Source organism: Chinchilla lanigera, unplaced genomic scaffold, assembly GCF_000276665.1.
Source record: "Chinchilla lanigera isolate Chin_1 unplaced genomic scaffold, ChiLan1.0 scaffold00018, whole genome shotgun sequence".
NCBI classification, from domain to species: domain Eukaryota; kingdom Metazoa; phylum Chordata; class Mammalia; order Rodentia; family Chinchillidae; genus Chinchilla; species Chinchilla lanigera.
This window is the reverse complement of record NW_004955419.1, coordinates 16,386,076-16,409,532: the sequence shown is the minus strand read 5'-3', so window position 1 is coordinate 16,409,532 and position 23,457 is coordinate 16,386,076. Positions and strand designations below refer to the sequence as shown.

General features: G+C 35.4%; 1 protein-coding gene across 4 annotated transcripts in view; it reads left to right on the top strand.

Moving 5' to 3' along the window:
- Musk (muscle, skeletal, receptor tyrosine kinase) overlaps positions 1-21,763 on the top strand; it is a 96,497-nt gene extending 74,734 nt beyond the window's left edge. For 2 of the 4 annotated variants that reach the window (XM_005382734.2, XM_005382732.1), the window contains 7 exons: positions 1,859-2,122; positions 7,561-7,736; positions 8,426-8,449; positions 13,529-13,730; positions 14,180-14,371; positions 15,544-15,692; positions 20,465-21,763. In XM_005382734.2, coding sequence (XP_005382791.1) covers positions 1,859-2,122; positions 7,561-7,736; positions 8,426-8,449; positions 13,529-13,730; positions 14,180-14,371; positions 15,544-15,692; positions 20,465-21,147 — 1,690 coding nt within the window. In that variant the 3' untranslated portion in view covers positions 21,148-21,763. The remainder of the gene's footprint in view (positions 1-1,858; positions 2,123-7,560; positions 7,737-8,425; positions 8,450-13,528; positions 13,731-14,179; positions 14,372-15,543; positions 15,693-20,464) is intronic. The other 2 variants (XM_005382735.1, XM_005382733.1) reach the window with 1 other exon arrangement.
- The last annotated feature ends 1,694 nt before the right edge of the window (positions 21,764-23,457 follow it).

Below are 23,457 nucleotides of genomic sequence, written 5' to 3'. Positions count from 1 at the left end.
ATTTTTTTCAAAAAGATGTGGCATTTTGTGTAATTAAAGGAAAAATATAATGAATATGTACTAATTTTAAAATGTAATGGAAAATAAAACATCATTTCAGTAGTTTACACATAACATTGAGACCCTGGATGAATAATTCTGAGCTCAAAGACACTGTAGGAAATACTTAACTTCTACATGATGCAATTTTTTGGTCACTCGTGTTCTTTTGATCTTCCTTTTTTACTGAGACATTATACCAATATGTGGGAACATTTTGTAAGTTTTCTAAGCTATTTCTGATCACTAGTACTTGAGTTTCTTAAATCACAGCATCTTTACAACTCTGAGGGGTGGGGTACCAAGGATTTGGTTCCCTAAACCTTTGGGTCATAAGCTATTTCTCTCAATGTTTTTCTCACACTTACCTAAGTTTGCTTGGCAGTTTTAGTTTTTCTTATTCAAGGCATTTATTTTTAAAATCTCCAGTGTATGAAATAATATAGTAAAAATCATGAAGATTAATTGGAGAAAGGTTATTCTGAATTAAAGCAAGATTCTATATTTTAAAGCATTATTTTAAAGTATAGCTATGTTTCTTAGAAGTTTCCTGTCTTACCTGAACACTATAAATCTTATTTTAACAAATTGGCTTTGAAGACTAGCCAGTTCTGATTTGTAAATTATCCTGTTTCCAAATTCAAATAGACTCTCTTAAAAATTTAAAATCTTCCCACAAATTTCAATGCAGTTAATTTTTTGGAGTATAAAAGTAATGAAATGCCAAATTTTAGCAGTTGTACAACCTTAAATAAGAATAGTTTAAGAGTTTTCTATCATTGGTAGTGATATAGACCTGATGGAAAGCATAAGAACCTATTGAGACCGCCACAGTGCCTACACATAATAATGTTCAATAAACATTTGTCAGGTGAATCTATGAGCTATTACTGTAATTTCTGGTATTATGTGAAGTGGACAAGCTGTTGTATGATATTAACAGCATGGATTTCCTTAACTTAAATGTCATTTTCAGTTACTATAGGAGATAACTCTTAAATACTACAATTTTCCCCCATATATTACCCATTAAGGAACAATAGTCTGAGATCAGAACAACTACCTCTATCGCTCTACAGGGCAGGGCTCTTGGGGCACTGGGTGACCTGGTAACTTCCCTCACACATGTGATCAGAAAATAGCAAAGCTGAAGCTGCTACTTAGCTCCTCTTTATTCACCATCCTACTTACACTTTCTCTTCCCTGTGTGGCTTTTTCTTGAATAGACTTCTGGGAAGATGTGTTAGTAAAAAACATCTAAGTATGGAAGGTGTTACAAAAATGTGAATATTCTACAAAATTTGGATACCTAACTATCATAACATAAACAAACTATGTTTTCTAAGCTGCAAATGCCTTGGATCAGAGCCGTTATTACCCTGCTCCATCCTTTGTTAACCATCTCAATGAATATGCTTTCCACATCCACTACTTTGTATATATCAGCTTATTTGCAAGATGCCTGTGAACTGACTTAACTAAGAGCAGTAGAAGTCTGTTTAATATGTAAATACAAACATGCCCAAATTCATTCAGCCCTTGATAGTTCCCTTTGCTTTCCACACCCATTATCACATTTGGCTTTCATTAGAGCCCTCTGGAGTAGCTACAGATCATAGAATTACAGCTGGGGGAAAAGGCAATATTCGCATGAAGCATTTCAGCTAGTTTGCTGGTATGATTTTCTCCCATTTCCGTGATGCAGATGTGGACACCATAAATAAATAAATAAATAAACAAATAAATACATATTTTTAAAAGGCAGACTGATGCCAAGAAACAGCACATGACTGGGGACACTGTTCTTTGCTTCTTTCAGTAAACCACACAAAGATAACAAAGGCTACTGCGCCCAGTACAGAGGGGAGGTGTGTGACGCAGTCCTGGCGAAAGACGTTCTTGTTTTTTTCAACACCTCCTACACGGACCCTGAGGAGACCCAAGAGCTACTGATTCACACTGCCTGGAATGAGCTGCAAGCTGTGAGTCCCTTTTGCCAGCCAGCTGCTGAGGCTTTGCTATGCAACCATATCTTCCAAGAGTGCAGCCCTGGAGCAGTAGCTACTCCTACCCCCATTTGCAGGTAAAACTTCAAAAATAAGTAAATGGGCAATTTCCATTGTTCTGTCTGGAAACAGGAAAAGTTTTCCAAAGAATTTTTCTTGAGCAATGGTAAAGGCAAAAGCTGGCTTTCATTGAAAGGAGGAGTGATTTACAAGACAAAATTCCTACCATGTAAATGACTATACTGCAAAGACTGAATTTTTAGAAAATATCATGAAAGGTAATGTTCTATTATACTTGTTATTGTTCACAGTATCATATTCATGGATATCCTTTCTTTTCGTCAAATAAAAGAAATTCTAAACTAACATAGGCTTAATTAATATGCCAAGGTACAAAGTATACTTCAAATTTTTCAGCATATTCATCAGTGAATAAAAACATGGTAAGCATTGCAGAGTACTATTGTGAAGTAAGTACATTCTAACTTATCTTCTCAGTGTTGATCCTCATGCTTCTTTTGACTGGTAGGAATGGGCTATAAATACATATTTCTTTAAAACTCCAATATTCTTTAAATATTGAAATCCATATGTTCCATAGAATTATCTCGGCTTTCATTATCTTCATATATAAAGGGAAACTACAAGAAACAACCTGACTTTTGAGCCAAATACAACCGAGTTCTAATACTGGTGGTTCTTGTTTCTTGATGGGCCAGATCTTAGCTGAACTTCCATTTCCTCACCTGCACGGTGGAGCTGAGGGATGGAAGGACAAGCCCTACCCATACCGTATACATTAGACACTGGATAGATGTCATTCTTCCTAAGCTTCCTTTTAAATGAAAACTAGCCACCCAACACATTTCTATCTCTATTTTCATAAAATGTCAAGAGCTATTTAAATTGAAATTACTTGGGGGCATTCTATAAAAAGACCATAAGAAGATCATTAAAATAGAATGTTTTCTTCCTAATTTACCATGAAATTTGAAGGTTTTTCAACACAGTAAGAGCACAATGTTTCTTTACCTAAGATTATATTATGAACAGGCATGACATCTAGAAATTTCCAGGTGTCCCAGCATCGAGGGAATTAGAAAGGAAAAGAGAAGGAGTAGAAAAACTAAAGCTACTGCCAAAAAGAGAATGAGAAAAAAAGTGGACAAGATGAAGTAAAACTGTCCTATGGGAAATAAGGAAATACTGATTGTTTCACATGCCTCTTTTGACAAGGCCACATTTTTGGTTTAGATTTCTCTCTCTTAGACTGCTTTATAATTGTATATTTGAGGCACTCATCAATAATGAAATCCTTTGACAAGAAAATAGCACATATATAATATATAACAAGTGTAACTAGAAGAAGAATGTGACAGTAGATTTTGTTCATCTTGTCCTTAGCACTACTAATGCATTTTGTGGTGACTGCTAGAATAGTTATCATACTTGAACACTGACACTTGAGTGAATCATCTCAACACTGTGGACAGATGCTTTAGAGGGATAATAGTGAGATTAGAAATACATTTCTTTTTTGTGGCAATCATTGTGGTTTTCTGATTAGAAAGCCCGCAAGACTCCACTGTATAAGTAAATAGAATACACAAAAAACACAAAGAAGAAAACAAAAATTTTAAGCATGGTTGACAATCTTAGGTCCTTTTAAAATGTTTCTGTTTGTAGACTGCCCATTTATTCACTAGCTTGCTCATTCATTTCTAGTAAAATTTTAAGGTTATGATTACTTAACTACTTGCTAATTATAGGTTTTGCAGATAACTTTCCCCCAATGTAAATGAACCCTTGGTTTTGTTTTGGTTGTTTTTTATTTTTAAATTATAGGTATTTTTGTATGTTTACAAAGATAGAGATCATGAATGCTCATGTACCTGTCACTCAGCTTTAAAAATTATCAATTCATGGTCAATATTATTTCATCCTTATCCACTCAGCCCTCTGCAGTACCATGCCACGATTACATATTTTGAAGTAAATCACAAATGTTATTAATATTATTTTACTTATAAGCATTTTGGTACATATTTCTAAAAGGGCAAGAAATATTTCTTATGCTGCTTTTTGAGATATCATTTATTAATTCACTTTTGTATTCAAATCCATGCTTGTAGTTTTTTCCTTTATCATTATGCTTTAATAACATGTGCCCTAATCATGTTACAAATTCTTTCTTAGAATATCACTTTGGGAAAAGTTGACCTCTTAACCTACCCTGTAGTTAGTCAGTTATCATGCTACATGTCAACTTTTTCACCCAGTCTCTTTTGACTTGAAGCAATGAATTTATCACAGCACTAATGAGTCCTGCCTCAAGGGCTCCCTTTACAGGGCTAGGTTTCTAAACAGCTGAGCCAGAGTCAGCTGAGGACCACGTGCAATCAAGTTCTTCCATCATGAGCTTCACACCTAGCATCAGGTTTCTGTACAACTCTGTTCATCACTCTTCTTTAAGCTCTGTCATTGCATCAAACTGAAATGTCATCCAAAGAAGAGCCTTATTTAATAACACTTCTAATTTGCCTTCAATTGCTCAGGGTCAGACAAAGCAGAAATTATGTTTTATTCATATGATACCAGTAATAGTCACTTACTCTGAAAGGGGAATGTATAAAATTATTACCAGGTTAATTATTGATCTTCATTTTCCTTTAGTTGTCAAAATTGTCATAGTCATTAAATAGAAATGGTGGAAGGAAATTTTGTCCATGAGCAAAAATGATTTAATCAATGGTATTTGTGGGATGGAGGTGTTTCTTGGGAGGTGGGACTTTCAATGCTACAACTGAGGAATGTTTACTTAATATTTATTTATATCCATGTTTCTGTATTTTGAATTCTATTTCATTAATGGTTTGTCTATTTTTCCACTAGAAATGCTTGGATTTAGCTACAGTGTCTTTATAATTTATTTAAATTATTTTACCAGAAAGCTTACATTTTCATCTTTTTAAGTATGGTTTAGCATGCAATTATTTTTTAAATGTGAAATTTGAAAATATATTCTCAAAGTCAATCTGTAAGCACCATTTGAAATTTGACTGCATTGACTAAGCTTGGAATTAACTTCAAAAGAATTGCTATATTTACATTATTGAGTATTCTCAGTCAGGAGTATGGTATTGTATGTCATTCACTTTCATCTTATTTTAGCCTGTTAGTAAAATTTATTGATTTCCTGCATATGAATATTTCTTTTTCTGATTAAGTTTATGACTAGGTATGTTTTATGGTTGTAGCTAATGTGATGATAGTACTACTACTTGCAATATAATTGGCACTGTAGGCTAGAATGTTCACAAAATTGTAGAGATAGAGTTCTTTCCCTCATTCTTTATTTAAAAAAAATTATTAATTTCTCTAAAGTTTTAAAATTTTAGAATTAAACTGCATAAATTTTGAGCATATTAAACAGATTTTTAAATTATATTCTTGTATTGAGGTGTTTAGTTGATAGACATATATTTACGCAAAATGAATTATGTCGCATTTAATCATCAAGCTCAGTGTAATGAAGGTATGTAAGTATGTAGCCACTAGTGCAATCAAGACACAGAATGTTTTCACCACCCGTACAGTGCCCTTGTGCTCTTTCTAATCAATTCCCATTATCCCCAAAGGCATCCTGCTCTTCTGATTTCTCTAACATAGATTAGTTTTACTTATTTCTGAGTTTCACATTCATAAAATTGTACAGTATGTATTCTTCTGTACTGGCTTCTCTTGCTCAGTATATGATAATTTTTTTTATATTCTTCAAGCCACTTTTACCTATTTGGGTGGCAGAGGTAGAAATAGACCTAGGTGATGGAATAAATAGGGTCAAGCTCCTTCTGACACTGCCTAGGAATTTAAAAGCAATTAATTTACAATATCAAGGTAAAGTTATAGAAATGTCAGGCCACTCAAGACTAGTCCCTCACCAATAAAAACAAAGAAAGTCAGATACCAGCAATATATCTGTGTAATTCTTAGGCTATTTCACTTTTACTTGACACTCTATATACTAATAATTGAGAACAATCAAGTCTTGTCAGTCATAAATGTCTAATCCTTATCAACAGGTGGGGAAATAATTCCATGGAACTTCCTAACAAGTTATTGGTAATAGTCAGTGAAACTACTGTGTTTTATTTTACTTGTAGGTATCAACTATTTTACAGAATTCTACTAGATTTTTGGTTGATAGTCTTATAGTTCAGAAATAACATAGTATAGGCTACACTCTTATATACCTTCATTACACTGAGCTTGATGATTAAATGGGACATAATTCATTTTGTGTAAATTATACGTCTATTAACTTATAGTGTCAGAAATAACATGGTTTATAAATAATAATGGAGCTCTTTTTTAATTAGAATCTCCTTTCTTAATTAACATTAATAAAGCTTTTACCAGAATTAAAGTTAAATGTAGTTTTTGTACATTAGCACAAAGTACATTATTGAGTAATCTTTCTACACTTATACCTTAGATCAGTTTGTATTCATAAGCCACAAATGACCAGCCTTTTAAGATTGAAAATAATTTACTTGTTTTAAGGCAAAAAATTCTTTCATTAGGATTTCTAATTCATTAGAATAGCAGTTATCATCTAAATCGGTAAAGTCATTTGTAGCATACTTTTGCTCCTCTGATTTTAATTGCTATATAGATAAGTATTTTTATTGTTTTAAATCCTTATAGTCAAATATTTGGTTCTCATTGGCACAAGAAAATGTAATCCAAAACTTCTCACATTTTACAGAAGTTTTTCTCTAATATATAATCATAAAATTACATATTTTAAAGGCACCTTTTATTGTACAAAATCCATATATGTTAAGTAAATATTAGTATCATCAGTAATTAAAATATCCAATACTTTCTGCTTTTGAGTTTTGTCATTCAGTGGTTCAATAGTGAGACATTAAACTTTTCACACTATTTTCGTAGGAATTTTTTTTTAAGACTGACCACTTCTGGTTTTTTTGTTTTTGTTTTTGGTTTTTTTTTTTGTTTTTTTTTTTGTCCTTTTGAGACAGGGTCTCACTATGCATTTCAGGCTCACCTTGAGCTCATTTTGTAGCCCAGGCTGGTCTCGAACTTGCAACGATCCTCCTGCCTCAGCCTCCCAAGTGCTGGGATTACAGGCGTGAGCCACCATGCCGACTACTTCTGCTGTTTTCAGCAATAAAAACTGAAACAAAATTGAACTTATTGTCAATAACTTTCAAGTTGGAGCTTTTAAACTTGAGAATTACTTTCCAAGTAGCATTAATCACATTTTTAAAAATATGTTTCATCTCACAGCATAATATGCAATGTCTCATAAAGCCTCACATTATTTACGGTAAAAAATTCCTTTCAAAAATGTTTTTGCAATCACAATGTACTATGATGATATTTTAAAAATACAGATTTTTAAGTTCTGCCATGTATTTGACTTTTTTTCCACTTATTTGACTTTAACATGCCACAATTCATCAAGTTGTGTTCTCCATCCACTATTTAGAGAGTACTGCTTAGCGGTAAAGGAGTTCTTCTGTGCAAAAGAATGGCTGGAGATGGAAGAAAAGACCCACAGAGGACTCTACAGATCTGGGATGCATCAGCTGTCTATGCCAGATTGCAGCAAGCTTCCTAGCATGCACTGGGACCCCATGGCCTGTACCAGACTGCCATACTTAGGTAATAAAGACTTCCTGCAACACTGTGAAATCAAGAGAAATTTACTATTTTGAATAATCTAAGGTGTGGAATTAAAGCTCCTAATATTTCAAGGCTTTCTAGGCATTTCTAATTTATTGATTGGTTGATTTCTTGATTGACTGAATTTTGCCTTCCTTACATACCTAATCGCAGAATCCTAACACTACCCAAATTGAACAGATTAGCGTAAAGATCTATTTCATTTTTTCTAAAGTAAAAGTCACTCTTCACTGCTCTTTGAAGTCTACCTTATTTTGGAGAGGAATCTTACGAGAGCTTGTGACATTTTCTGGAACGTGCAGAAAAATGGCTAAAAAATATGACATATTTTGTCAGAAGAGTGAAACGAAGGGAAAAAATCCTCTCACTGTGGCCAATGAAACAGATTTTTAAGCATGCAAAAATAAACCACATGTTTGAAAACGCTGATCTCACAAAACAAATCTGAACTGCTGCATGTTGCTTTAATGAACTTTGTTTGTAAGGAACGAGGTTCTTATCCCTAACAGCTGGTTTAGTTTCAAAGCCCATGTTTTTACATTTGAATGCAAAGAATGTTTTCCAGTTGGATATGGAAAGGCTGAAAGAGACTTGCATTTCATAGCACTCTCCCACAGAATATTTATCTGGATGTTCACTTTCAACAAATTTCTATCCTTTCCCCTCAGATTATAAAAAAGAAAACCTAACAAGTAAGTAATTCTGTTTGTGCCCTTGAAACCTTATGTGTATGTAATCGGATTCCTGCATGCGTATGTACACTCACACTTCATGAAGTGCAGAACAAAATGTGCAGCGCCTCAATGACCTCACCGTCCTCACCCAGGCGGAGCACACAGGAAGAACACTGTAGTCTGTGCTTAGACGCTCTACTCTTTGAGGGTCTAGAGAACACCATATTTAGTAACTGGTACAAATAGTGTCTTCCATTTCAAGTTTGTTGCCCTGTTTTGTGCCTTAAGTGTCTAAAAAAATAAGTCAAGGTTAAAATGTCACCTTTTAACTTTAGCATTCATGATTTTGTATTGTCTAATTACTCACGGATGAAAACAAATATGTATTTCTTCATTAAACTCTATGTGTGATTTTTATTTGTGACAAGTCCTTTAAGAAGGTAGGTATTTTGTACGTTTCTGACTCTTTTTTTTCCCCCAGAAGCTTAGTATTGGGTTTTGCACAAGAATTCTATGTTCATGGTAGAAAAAATTTCTAAGTGGCACAACAAAAAGTTGAAAAGGAAAACAATCACATCTAATCCCACTTTTCCTGAAAGTTCTGTCCTGATTTTAAAATTAAAAATGCTCCTCAACTGGGCATGTGGTGTTCACCTATAATCCCAGAACTTGGGAGGCTGAGGCAGGAGGATCACAGCAAATTTGAGGCCAGATTGGGCTACACTGTGAGTTCAAGGACAGCCTAAACTACACAGGGAGAGCCTGTCTCAAAAAAAAAAAAAAAAAAAAAAAAAAAAATCTACTAATTTCAAGAAGAAAAAAAATTAATTTGTAACTGCACTATCACTTTCCTAATGTTTAATCTGTAAAAATGGGTGAGTTTCTATTCTTTATAAATTAGATGGAGAACCATAAAAAACTATCATTACTAAGGTCCCACACAAATTCTAACGTACTTGGTCTAAGGTATTTGGGGTTACGATTTTTTTATTTTTTTAATTAACATACAAAATACATGGTAATGGGGTAATGTGATATTTTGTTACATGTACTATTCAAATCAGGTTAATCTCTCTCCACAAACATGAATCACTTCTTTGTGGTGAAAAGAGTTAAAATTCTTTCTCCTAGCTTTTTGGAAAAAATATAGTACTGTACTACATATAATATCATTATCTGTCCTCATACTGTCCATAGATCAAAAACAAGTTGTTGTTTTTTTTTTAAGACAGCCAATTTCCAGGATAACATTTATCAGGTTAAATCATGGGTCACTACAAAATCTCTAAGAAAGAATTCAAGAAGGTTGCTTGGGAAAGGAAACTAACTTCTATCAAATGGTGCTTTAACCTACCAGAAAGCAGAAATCCACAGAACAAAATTAGACAAAAAATTTTCAATTAACTTCTTTGGTTGTTATACTGCTTAATCAAAATCACTTCCTGTAATGCACATTACAGGTCTGATTTTCTTGATTTTATCAGCTTATTTAAAGAACTGAGATTTAAAGTAATAAAAGACAGAATGCTACTGCTCTTAATTGAATCATTTAGTTATTAAACAAGAACCATTATGCAAAACCCTCAAAAATCTAGGATTCTGGAAGCTTATACAATTTTTATTCCCAGCTAGATGGAATTTAAAAAATTTATGCTTTAGCTGGAGGTGGTGGTGCACACCTGTAATCCCAGTACTGGGGATGTTGAGAAAGGAGGCTCTCCATGAATTTGAGGATAGCCTGGGCTACATGGTTCAAGGCCAGCCTGAACTACCTAGAAAGAGCCTGTCTCAAAAAAAAATCAAACACAAATGTGTGTTTTAATCCTGTCATATTACCAGCCAGAGCTTACTTTGGGCATTTAATGGATAATTGTGGTCTGTGTCATTCCTCATGTTTTCACTCACTCATCCATTCATGCACTAATGAAGGGTTATTGTGTTGAAGGTACTCACATTTAATCCCAAATTAGGTAGGAACAGCATATATCAATATATGATAACTAATTTGTTAGTCTTTAGAAAACACCATTCTATGAAGACTTTGATACAGGTAAGAAAATGAGCTCCAAATGTCATAAAATGATCATTTCCTCCAAATATATGTAGAGAATGCCTGTTCTCCCTGAGTTAAGTGAAGTTATTATGAAGAAATTACCTTTGCCACTTCTGGTAGGTCAGTGATGAGCAAAGAAGGTATCCTTACAGGGCACTGCAACTCATATTCTATGAGAAAGTGCGAAGACCTCAAATCCTTCTTGGAGCGGGATTTTCCTCAGTGAACCCCAAAAGTTACTAGCAGTTCACCTTGAAGGGTGCTGGAAAAACTTTTAAAAATCATTTTTCTTCGCATTATTTTCTTCTTGCTTAGAAAAGGGACTAGAATTTCAATAGTTTCCATTTTTTCATGGCTTCTTCTGATGAAGTGAAATACCTTTTGCAGCACGTAATGCCTTTGTGCTCTTTACATTATTTGTCTGCTAAGCACACTAGCCCTCTCTTTTGTGGTATTTTCACATACTTTACTACAGAAACACTCAGCAGTGAGTCTTTCATCTTTTAACATTTCTGTGGCAAAGTCTAATTTGGCTTATTTTTGGAATGATGATTTGCTTTTCTTCTCATTTCTTCCTCTCCTTCTATCTATACTCTCTCCATACACATACATGGAGAATAAGCAATTATGTGCCCAAGTCCAGGCAAACTTTTCAGTGTGTTAGGTATATTATCTCTCTTAATACTTCCAGCAGGCCTATAAAATTAGATACTATATGTAATACAGCAAGCATTGTTAATTCCCTACCGCTTTGTTTGTAACTCTGTACTGTCTGTACTGTTCCTCTGCTATTTTGTAAAATGTTGTCTGTCTGTTAATGTTTTCCTCCTTTTATTTTTAAAATTAAAAAAAAATTAGGTACTATAAATGTCCTAAATTTTACATACTGGTCAAAGAGAGAAAGCAATTTTAAGCAACTTACCCAAGTGGACTTACCAAGTATGGGGTTAGGTCAATATTTAAAATCCAAATCTATGTGATCATGGTTCTGACTCCAGACTGCAAATGACATTGTGGAATGTCTAGTATTGAACATAGCATGCAGGATGTGATCAGATCATATCTACACTATAACCATTATTTTCTGAGATTAAAGTCTTGTTCTTTTTTTAGTATTATAAACTTATGCTGTCTGTCTAACAATCATACCATCTTAATAGTCTTCTACATTTATGTGAGTTTATTGATTTGGTTGATTTGATTTCTTTGCTTTTTTTGTACCAGAAATAGAACTCATGACCTCATGCCTGCCAGGCAGGCACTGTGCCACTGAACTATATCACCAGCGCTGATTTGATTTCTGACTTAAACTTTTCTCTAGAGAAATCCTGATCATTATTATTTTTATCAGATTTTCTTTGAATTAATAATAAATTTTGCTTTAGACTTTTGTCTACTATGTTCTGTGAGGCATAATGACTCCTGGTACTTTCTCCTCATCTTACATTAAGTGTTTTGCAAATGTAAAAGGTCACTCACATCTTATTTGAGTGCTTTTAACTTTAAATTTCTGACATTAGTGTGAGTAATCTTTCTTTTCTGTACTGATAGTTGAGTTGCTTGGAATGTATTTCCTTTAGTTTTCTTTTCTTATAAATAATATTTTCCTGGGTTTAGTCTATCCTGACTGAAATTTTCCTTGAGAAGAATTTAACCTGTTCATATTTTGTATAACAACTGATGTATTTGATTTGTATCCCTCCTGTCTTTGCTTCACAATCTCTTTTTTTATCATTAACTAAGTTTACTGGTACAGTTTAGATATACACAATGATCGTGTTCATCATATGGCACTTGTACCCACAGGTGATATACCCTGATTCTTATTTTTTCACCATTCTCCTTTCCTCTCTGCTGTTCCTCTTCCCCATTTTATTTACAAAAACTTTATTTCCATTTTGTCTTTCTTTGCTCATTTTTATCTTTTCCCATCCATCCTTCCCCTCTACACCCTCCTTTGTGCTTTTTTCTTTTACACAGTCTCTAATGAGTTAAGTTTACCTTTGTTGTTTCTTCTTTCTCCTTTTCCTTATTTTTTTCTGGTTATTATTTCTCAGCTGTTCGGTGGAAGCCAGATACCAGTTCTTTCATTATAGTGCTGTTTTCACTCCCTATTTCTTCTTATTGCATGGGACATTCCGAGTCTCCCATAAAGTCCTCAGAATGTTCTTATTTCCCCAGTTCTATTAGGTATCTCCTTGATGAATGATGCTCTCTAGCAATTCTCACTTAAAGATTTAGACAAAATCCCCAACCATTTCATCATTATCCATTTAGATTTAGATATATACTCTTACTACCATCTTTATTCTTCATTTTAAAGTCTCTCGCCAGTTGTTATTTAGTTAAGAATTCCCTCATGTCTTTCCTCAGAAGAGGTCTTGAGGCCTTAAGTGCTACCAAATAGTTTTATTTTTGCCCAGATAGTTGAAAGGTACATTACTGGGTATGAATAATCTTGGGTGACATTTCTTTTTTCTTGGTATTTTAGATGTGATTTTCAGGCTACTGTTTGGAAGTGAGTAGTGTAATGTGAGTCTGCTTATTTTCTGCTACAGTTTGTTCTTTCTGTCCAAATAGAAGTGTTCAGAATTCCTTTATACTGAGAGTACTGATATGGTGGAAATCATATATAATGGTGTGCTACCAATAATAAATGTGTATAAAAGCTCAGCTAGACAATCCCAACCTCAGGTATAATTTACATAAAATATTTTTATTTATCAACTTTCATGATTGCTGTCAGTCATAGACAATGTGATGCAGTATCAGGAACACTGACGCAGGGTCTACATTTCTCTTGGAAAAATAGTATTTCTTCTCTTCAAGTCTGACCTTTAAAAACCTATTCCTCTATAACATAGATTTGCTTATATCCAAATCTTACTGTATTCTTAAAACTAAACTTTATGGACTATAACCCAGAAGAACCTGATACATAAGAATATCCTTAACAATAGACTTAATTCACTGATTTCTTGAAGACAAAAATGTGGCTTCTTAAATGTCTAAGAAGGAGTGAAAAGAATTATCTTTACTTACAGCATTCCCGTCAATGACATCCTCAAAGCCAAGTGTGGACATTCCAAATTTGCCTTCTTCCTCCTCATCTTCCTTCTCTGTCTCACCTACATACTCCATGACTGTAATCATCTCCATGATGTCCAGTTTTGCAGTATTTGTGCTTCTTACCATCTCTACTCTTTATTGCTGCCGAAGAAGAAAAGAATGGAAAAATAAGAAAAGGTGAGATTTTCGTTACACTGAAACACACATAGTATTGTTTTAAAACCTATGTATTTAATATTGGAATTCAGAATGAGAAGAGTAATCTATAGAGTACCACCAATCTCTCAAAGGCACTGAGAGCCTTGTTTTAAAGTTAAGCATTCCTGCAATGATCGCACACGTCCTAAAGTTTCCCCGAAGAGAGGATTTAAACAATAATTTGGAAGAAAATGATTATTCCTTCCTTTCCTTCCTCCCAATCCCACTACCATTTCCAATTTGGATAGTGACAAAATTCCTGCAAAAATATGCCCCTTGAGTGTAGATCAAACAAAGTACTTCATTACTTTCAAAGATGCTTTGGATGCCTCAGTACAATTTGTTTTATTTACTTCAGGATCTAAGGTGAGTACAAAGACCGTCCCTACTCTTGAACTCACTCCTGATCTTTCCCGTCTTACCTGCAGAGAATCAGCAGCAGTGACCCTCACCACACTGCCTTCCGAGCTCTTGCTTGACAGGCTTCATCCCAACCCCATGTACCAGAGGATGCCCCTCCTTCTGAATCCCAAGTTGCTCAGCCTGGAGTATCCGAGGAATAACATTGAGTATGTGAGAGATATCGGAGAGGGAGCATTTGGAAGAGTCTTTCAAGCAAGGTAAATTTACCCACAAAAGGTAGTAATCTGTCTACTGAAAAATATTATATCTGAAAAATTACCAGCACATCAACCTGATGTATAAATTGTGCATAATACTTTTTATCAAATTAATTCCTTACATGATTAAATGTACTTGTATTATATACTATATTCTAAATACTAATAGTTTTCATTTTTACTGGAAAATAAGACTGTACCTGGAAAGACCACTTTATTACTTTTAAAAGAAGCAATTCATAGCACATTCAAATACATCATCATTCAAATAACAAGAGATTATAATGGTCCAATTATATTTCCTTTTCAGAAAAGAACTTGTCATATGTTTTGAAGCATAATTTCTCAAATTGTTTGTAGTAAACAAGTCCTAAATTTACTTCTCTTCCATTTTCTATTGCTAAATAGTCTCTACTTCATTGAAAGTTGACTTTGAATTAGTATTCTAAGAACTCAGAGTTTGACATATGTAGATATTATGCAGATATTCATGGAATAACAAAACAGAAAACAAAAAATAATGCAGAAATTTAGATAACAATGAACTGAAGAAAGGAGTATACTAGCTAATACTAGCCAATTTATTGCCTTTGTGTGAAAAAGAATAAAATGTCCTTTCTGCATGGATATAGCTCCACACACACACAGCTAGGCCAGAAAATGTGGTCTTTGTTTTATTCACCAGTTGTCACTTTGGCCTGTGATCTGTGGCAAGATACAACTTACCTGTATCCATAGTAGTCCTGGATACATTACATGGTTAATGAAACTCTCACATAACTACTTATGTGGAACCAAATATATGCAAGATATTACTTCAGGCTCTGTAGAGGATATAAAGATGCATAGGTCATGGTCCCTGAGCTCAAAAAATTTAGATTCTAGGATAAAATGGCAATGACAACACCATTGGGTCTGCACACATTTGAATTCCTTTAATTGATAATATAATGCATTGTTTCAAACTTAAACTATATTGAAAATAACTCCACTGAGTTTTTTTTAGTGGAGTCAAAGAGTTTTAAGTGTGATTTTCTACCATCATTTTCCATTGATCTATGGTTCTAGGAATGGCTCCATCAATGGGGATGTGTATATGTAGGGGATATATCATGCGGGAATGCATAACCCTCCTGATCGTCGGCTTCTCTCTCTACAAATCTGCCTCTCAGGGCTCCAGGCTTACTTCCCTATGAACCTTTCACGATGGTGGCAGTAAAAATGCTCAAAGAAGAAGCTTCAGCAGATATGCAAGCAGACTTTCAGAGGGAGGCGGCCCTCATGGCAGAATTCGACAACCCTAACATTGTGAAACTCTTAGGTAGGAAAATATAAGTGAGGAGATTGGGAAACAGAGGTCTCCAAGTTCCTAATCTTTTATAGCTTACTTCTTTGTGCTTTTTCCTTTACTCTTTTTTTTTTTTTTTTTTTTTTGGTAGCAGGAATCAAACTCACAACTCCATGCTTGCCAGGCAGGTGCTGTGCCACTGAACTATATCCCCAGCCCCTCCTTTACATTTGACCAGTGAGATGTCTCTGTTCTTTCCAAGCTTACACTCTACCCTTAGGTACTGACACAGATCCTATGTCAGCACTGTAGGATGTTCAGTACTTGATAGACTCAACCTTATTAGTTTCATCATCTCAATTTTGTCTGTCTTCTACCTCCTTACTCTTATAAAAAATGTTTCTAATGTCTCCATGTAGAGAACCTTCTATTAACACTGTTTCCCATCACAAAATTTACTAATATTATGGGGTATGTCTATTGCACTTGCTTCTTGCATCTCCTCTTACCAGATAGAATGTCCTGCGGACAATGATATAAATGTTTTGCTCACTGCTGTCTTTCCATTTATTTACAGATTCACAGAATCAACAATCATTTAACAAATGCTTGATTAGTATAATTGTGGCAGTAAACAAAACTTTGAAAGATCTCTGCCCTCCTGGAGCTTATATTCTTTAGCAGGAAGACAGATAATAAAAATAAGCACATGAAAAGTATCCTATCATGTATATTACACATAAGCAATTTTTAAAAATCAAAACAGAATTTTTTTGAAGTGTGAGCAAAACCTTTTGAAGACTTCATTGCAATTGTAATAGTTAACTACAAGTGGTGGTACGTATGTATATTTCCAGCCACCCTGAAGGGTGAGGCAGGAGTATTACAAGCTCAAGAATAGCCTTGGTAAGACCTTATTTAAAATTAAAAAAAAAAAAAACTTTGTAGAGGAAAGGATGGGAGTGTGGTTCAGTGCAAGACCTTGAGTTCAATCCCTAGTACAACAATCAATCAATAAATGTGGTGTTTATATAAAGACCTAGTAGCAATGTTGGAAAGGTCCCTCCAAGAACAATGTAAACCATTTGAAAAACTCCTGTGGCATGAACATGTCTCATGTGCTTGAAGAACAGCAAGGAGAGATGGATGGCTGCAGCAGAATGAGAAAGAGGTAGATGTACAGATAAGATCAGAGAAGTAATGTCATGGGAGGGAACCTATTAAGCCTTATTAAAAACTGGCTTTTACTATGACTAAACTTGGAAGCAAATGGAGAGTTTGAACTAAAAGTGACGATGTGACTTACAGCTGCTTTCTTGAGCACAGCCTGAGGGAGGCAGTGAATGCAAGGAGACAGTAAACAGGTATCTCAATAATAAAAAGAGAGAGGATGATAGCATGGACCGGGGACAGGTAGGGAGGATAGTGAGGACTGATTGGGTTTATATGTAATTTGAATAAGCTGGCCAGTCAAATACATAGTATCCAATGAAGGAAGGAGCCACAGAGAAGAACAAGGTTTGTGGTTGTAAATTTGTGGTTGTAAAGCTGAAGGAATGAAGGTGCCATAGACCAGGTTGAGGTGGACCAGGGGGGCCAAGAGGGGCAGGTTTCTCTCACTAGAGTGTTTGAGATGCTTCCCGGCTTATCAGAATTCTTTAATAAAAAAGAGTTAATTTCAAGACACATTTAGGGTGTTTCTTTGACATCCAGATGAAGTGAAGGAAGCAGGTAGAAATGGAGGTTCTAGGGTTCAGGAAAGATGATCTGCTTTCTGATAAAATCAGAAGCCAGTAGACTATACCGAGTATTTGAAGCCATAAGGCTAGGCAAGACACCAAAGGAGGGTAAAGGAAAGCCAGGAAAGGAGAAGAGGTCCAATGATTAGACTTTGAAGCAATCTAACATTTGAAAAAGAGAATAAGGAAAAAAAGAGCTGAACAAGCAAAATAGGCTAAAAAGAATACGGCAAAAACAAATTTTAAAAATGTGATGCCTAGAAGTCAAAATATTTCAAATAAATGAAAGTGAGCATGTTACATGAAAAAGTTAGGTGAGAGAAGGACTATACAGTGACTCTGGGTTTGCGAGAGTTTCCTCCCCACTTAGTCTTGCTCAAGGGCTCCTCCTCCACTGTCTTACTCCCACCCCACCCACAAGGCTTGAGGTGCTCAAGGACTCTGTCCTCATCCTTCTTCTGACTCCACCCTCTGCCTCCATAAACTCTTCTGGGTCAAGCTCATGTTCTCCCCCAGCATTTCGTTAACTCAAGACCCCAAATGTCTTCCCTAATTTTTCTCTTAACCCTTGGATATAAATTGCTTATTGCTTACTAGATGTTTACAACCACTTCAGAGCCAGCTTTCACAAGATCACACTTGATAAAATTAGATGTTTGTTTCTGAGTTTTCATCTTGACATTTACCCGAGCACTGTGCCTAGAACTGTCAGGAAGTGCTGATGATCTGTAAGAAAAGCTGAGTCCCTCCTATCACATCGCAGGTCTGGAGAGGCCTATTTAGCCTCTTTCAGGCACAGAAGACAGCACTAGAGTTTCAAAAAGGTACTACAGAGAGATAAGTACTTTTGGTTTTTAAATTATGTGTTAGTTGAAATCCTTTGGCCATAATCTACAATAAGCACCAAATTGAAATTATTTCTTGTTGCAGAATAATTTTGATTGCTTCTTAAAGTGTGGTTTCCACATCAATATGTAAGCATTTGCAATTTTACAAGATCCTGAATTCCTGAGATTGACTCAGATACAAATTATGTACAATTTATAAATTTGTGAGTCTTGTGGAAACACATTTCTACATCACTACTAAGAGTTTTCTCTCATTTTTATTGTCCAACAAGAACACAACTTTGCTAAATACTATATTTGAATTTCATCTCAACATCCTGTAAACCCAGTATCTGCTTTTTATTTAAATATGCATAAGCACTGATCATTTATGCATGTAGTTTCACTGCTCTTACACTTTCTTAGAAGTTAACATCCTTTCAATGAGATTACAACAGTAAAAGGCAAACTGGGAAAATCTACAAAACTAATTTCCAATAAGATAAATCTGCTCTGTTTTATGGATTTAGAATATCAGGCACTTATTGAACATGTTTGTATTTTTAAAGCTCATTTCCTTTTACTGAAATCCTGGTGCATAAAGATTTTACAGTCATAAATTGGAGGAAAAGATATAAATCCAGAGATACTTTTATTTCTTTTAATAGAAAGAGGGAGTGGAAATCATAGATACCTACCCAGTATCCTGGCAGCTGACAAAACAATAGAACAAAGAGTTGAGATGATTTGTAGAAGATGTCACACTGGTTTAAAGGTGTGGCTTGGAATAGTTAAAGGCATGGCTTGGTTTTCTTATAACCATCATCCATCTTGAAATCCATCCATTCATACAGTCACCTTTAATCCATTCATCTACCCACATATATTGTCATAAATTACATGCACGTGTATGAATATATAATTGCTCATAATATCACAAACTAAAAATCTTCCATGTAATATTTTCTTATCAAGGGGTGGAAAGTTTCTCTTTTTTTTTTCAGTTTTTGGTTTTTCTCTGGTACCAGGAACCGAACTCACGACCTTGCGCTTGCCAGGCAGGCGCTTTTGCCGCTGAGCTAAATCCCCAGCCCCAAGGGGTGGAAAGTTTCATTAAATAATCTCAGTTCAAAATTTTGTATTTTTCAAAGAAACAACTTGTCTTTTTTTTCCCATATAAGGATTCTTTTTAAATTTATTCAACTAGCATAAAAATAACAAAGCCAGTTGGTAAAATAGGCAAATCTGTGTTTACTACAGATGATTCAATGAGATGATTCAATCCCAGTAAAAGAAAAATTATCTGGTCAATATTTCTTTCATTTTTTTCTTTAGCTGATTGCAAAAGCTCTGGAAGTAAAAAACAGACTCCACAATAAATAAACCAAGGCAATAGTATTCTTTATGTCTTTTCTTTTTTCAATCAGAGGCTTCTAATTTTTGCCTGAAAAAATAAATCTAATAATTTATTTTAATGATTATGGGAAATTATCCTCACTTGATCTAATATTCCAAGTCGTCCAGTTCCTTTCTCAAATATTTCAAGATTTTAAGATTTGCAAATGCCTTCCTGGCATAAATCTAAGACTGTATCTATGTCAACATATTCTCTTGGAAGAATGGAGATCAATAGTAAAACTTAACTTTCAAAACATTTTACAGCAGCCACTTAAACACTTCATCTAAGGATCTTGGATTGTTTTTGTTATTCTTTCCAAACTTGATACCTCTTCCTTGCTATCATTCTTCAAGGAAGTACTCAGAAACATAGGGCAGTTGCATTCCAGACTCCAAGCAAGTGCCCACTGGTTTATCAAATGTCTTACAGTACCAGTTCCACCACACATGTGGTGGGTGTGGAGAAGGTAAAGAGGAATACTCTCTCTTTTTTTAAATCTCTCCTTTCAAAGAACCAAAACTTTTGGAGAAAAACCTCAGATAGGTGAATGTTTATAAAAGAGGCTTGGAGATAGTATGTTAATGGAGGATAGAAGGAAAATCTAACAGAAACTGGAGGAGTCAGGAGCCGAGGAACCCCAGGAAGTATACAAATAAACTGAATCTTAAAAGGTAAATAGCAGATGTTCAAAGAAATAAATGGGATTAGGGTTAGACTATGATGCTGGCAGCGAAGAAGCAGGCCCCACATGTTTGGGTCTCTTCCTTTGCTGTTGGAGCGCTCTCTGCAGTGTGGGATTTCAGGGTCCCAGTCTAACCGAGGATGCTCCTTTGGTTCCAGGAGTGTGTGCCGTCGGGAAGCCCATGTGCCTGCTGTTTGAATACATGGCCTACGGTGACCTCAATGAGTTCCTCCGCAGCATGTCCCCTCACGCTGTGTGCAGCCTCAGTCACAGCGACCTGTCCATGAGGGCTCAGGTCTCCAGCCCGGGACCCCCACCCCTCTCCTGTGCCGAGCAGCTTTGCATTGCCAGGCAGGTGGCAGCTGGCATGGCTTACCTCTCTGAGCGCAAGTTTGTTCACCGAGATTTAGCCACCAGGAACTGCTTGGTGGGTGAGAACATGGTGGTGAAAATTGCAGACTTTGGCCTCTCCAGGAATATCTACTCAGCAGACTACTACAAAGCTAATGAAAACGATGCTATCCCGATCCGCTGGATGCCACCCGAGTCCATTTTCTACAACCGCTACACCACAGAATCCGACGTGTGGGCCTATGGTGTGGTGCTCTGGGAGATCTTCTCCTATGGCCTGCAGCCCTACTATGGAATGGCCCACGAGGAGGTCATTTACTACGTACGAGATGGCAACATCCTCTCCTGCCCCGAGAACTGCCCTTTGGAGCTATACAACCTAATGCGTCTGTGCTGGAGCAAGCTGCCGGCAGACAGACCCAGCTTCCCGAGCATCCACCGGATTTTAGAGCGCATGTGTGAGAGGGCAGAGGGAACTGTGGGTGTCTAAGGTTGACAATGTTCAGATAAAACGTTACAGTCTCCTCTCAGACTCTGTGAGCCAGAGGAATCCTACACCAAAGCCCCAACGAGACCCAGATAGGAAAGAATAACAGCACACATCAGTAGTCCATTGTTTGCTTCCCCGGGAAAACAAAGTCAGTGTAGAATCCATGTGACAGGCCTACCCATTGAAATTGATGATTGGAAACATAGGCTAGGAAATGGGTCAGATAACAGGAGATAACTCTTCTTTCTGGTGGGGAAAGTTTGTAACACATGTTGTACAGGAAAGGATGTCATCCGGTTCAGTTCCTGAATTAGCTGGCAATAGAGAAACTCAGTCTTATTAAATTTTAGTAGGACCTGGGATTCAGAGGTTCATTTCTGATAGAATTAAGTCCTGTGCATTGTAAAAGCAGTGTGTCTTCATGTAAGGCATTTAGGTAAAGTACAGAAAACTGAAAAGGAGAAACAATTCTTCCACTACCCAAAAGCAGACCAGGGATTCATTTTTTGTTGAATTTCTTTCTTGCATTTAACACATAATTTTATATCTGTTTGTATTCTAGAGTTGTGGTTACACTATATTGATAATGGGTTTCTAAGAAATAAAATGACAGATCTGCAAGGTTATATATGCCTACTGTGATTCTTAATTCTCTTTTCTGTCTTTATGCTCCTCTATTAAAAGTTTTTCTTCTGTGTGCATTTGTCATAAGTATAATCTGCTTATTCAATTCCTAACAATTTTTCTGAAAAAGTTGAACTTCATTAATCTAATTTTTTCTTTGATAATGTCATTGGCATCCTTTTGTTTTTCTTTTTTATTTTTTGCTTTAATTTTTACTTTTTCCTCTTGCTAGGATTTTTTGTATGTTTTTGATTATTTCGCTATTTGCCTTTTACTATTTCATAATAAAATAAACAGACTTGCTGAAATAGTAATGTTTAAAATAATGTTGTAGACTGATACACATACATCCTGCAAAATTTTATATTTTTCTTTGACATGAACATGCAAAGCTACACATTTTGAACTTGTCATCCTTTAGTTTTCTCGCCACAATCTATTACATATCTTAAACCATGGTATGTACTGTGGGATTTTACAAGATGCTCTTGCTCTTCCAAGCTTTTTAAAAATAATGCTTTCATGCATTTGACAATTTTTCTTTTGGAAATCAATATAACTAGTCATACAATTAATGTAGGATTGCTTAATAACGTTCCACATAGTATATTAAGCAATTTATTATCATCTTTTATAAATTTTTGAAAAATACTTCTGGAGCTCAGATTCCCAATGCCTAAGATTTCTCAGTGGAGTCCCACACAATATATATATTTAAATCCAAGATAAATAATAAAATGTTTTTCTGAAATAACATGAATTCCAATTCTCATGAGAAACAAACTGAGAAGAGAATATAATTTGATCTATACCAGTTTGTTTTAATTCCAACTGACAGTTTGGGCAATGGAGAAATGTCTATATTCTTTGTTGTGGAGAGGGACAACTTTGCATTTATTTATTTATTTGTTTGCTTGTTTGTTCATGTCTGTATTCTTTGTTTCTTTTTGTTTGTTTGTTTGGGGGTTTTTGTTTTTGTTTTTGTTTTTCTTCCAGTACCAGGAATCGAACTCATGACCTTGCACATGCCAGGCAGGTGCTGTATCGCTGAGCTAAATCCCCAGCCCCTTATGTCCATATTCTTGAAAGTAGATTTTTCAAGTGTCTGCTAGAAAACTTTACCTGATAGCCCTAAATTCTTTGTTTATAGTCTCTATGCAGCCAAGACAAAAACCTAGAAATTACCCAGGCTTTGTCCTCTCCTTAACCCCTAGTATTCTATAAGTTTTGTTTCCTAAACTCTGGCTGCTTGCACTCTCTGCCCTTCAATCCAGCAGTCCATTACTCTAGCTCTGTCACTCCCACCTGTCAATGATGTGACCTAGGACTAGAGAGGCCAAGGAGGTACTCATTTAAAGTTCTCATTCATACATAGGGAGTTACGATTTTGATTCAAGATGAAGTCCTTAAAGTCATGATTGTAAGTCCAAAATTAATACCATCACCCAAAGGGCTGGATGAAGCGTAAAGTTGCAGCATTAGTCCAAAACAGAAAGTCAGGAAGCCAACAAAGTAGAAAAATTGGAGATGTCCATTGATGAATCTAGAAATTTAGTGGAAATCTCTATGTCATATTTTAAATAGGTCATGTATGTGAGTCGTGTGTTCTCTACAAAGTTTGAAGATAACCTTTGGGTTTTCTCAGCTGATAAAGTTTAATGATGAAGGCATGAAAGTCAGGCTAAC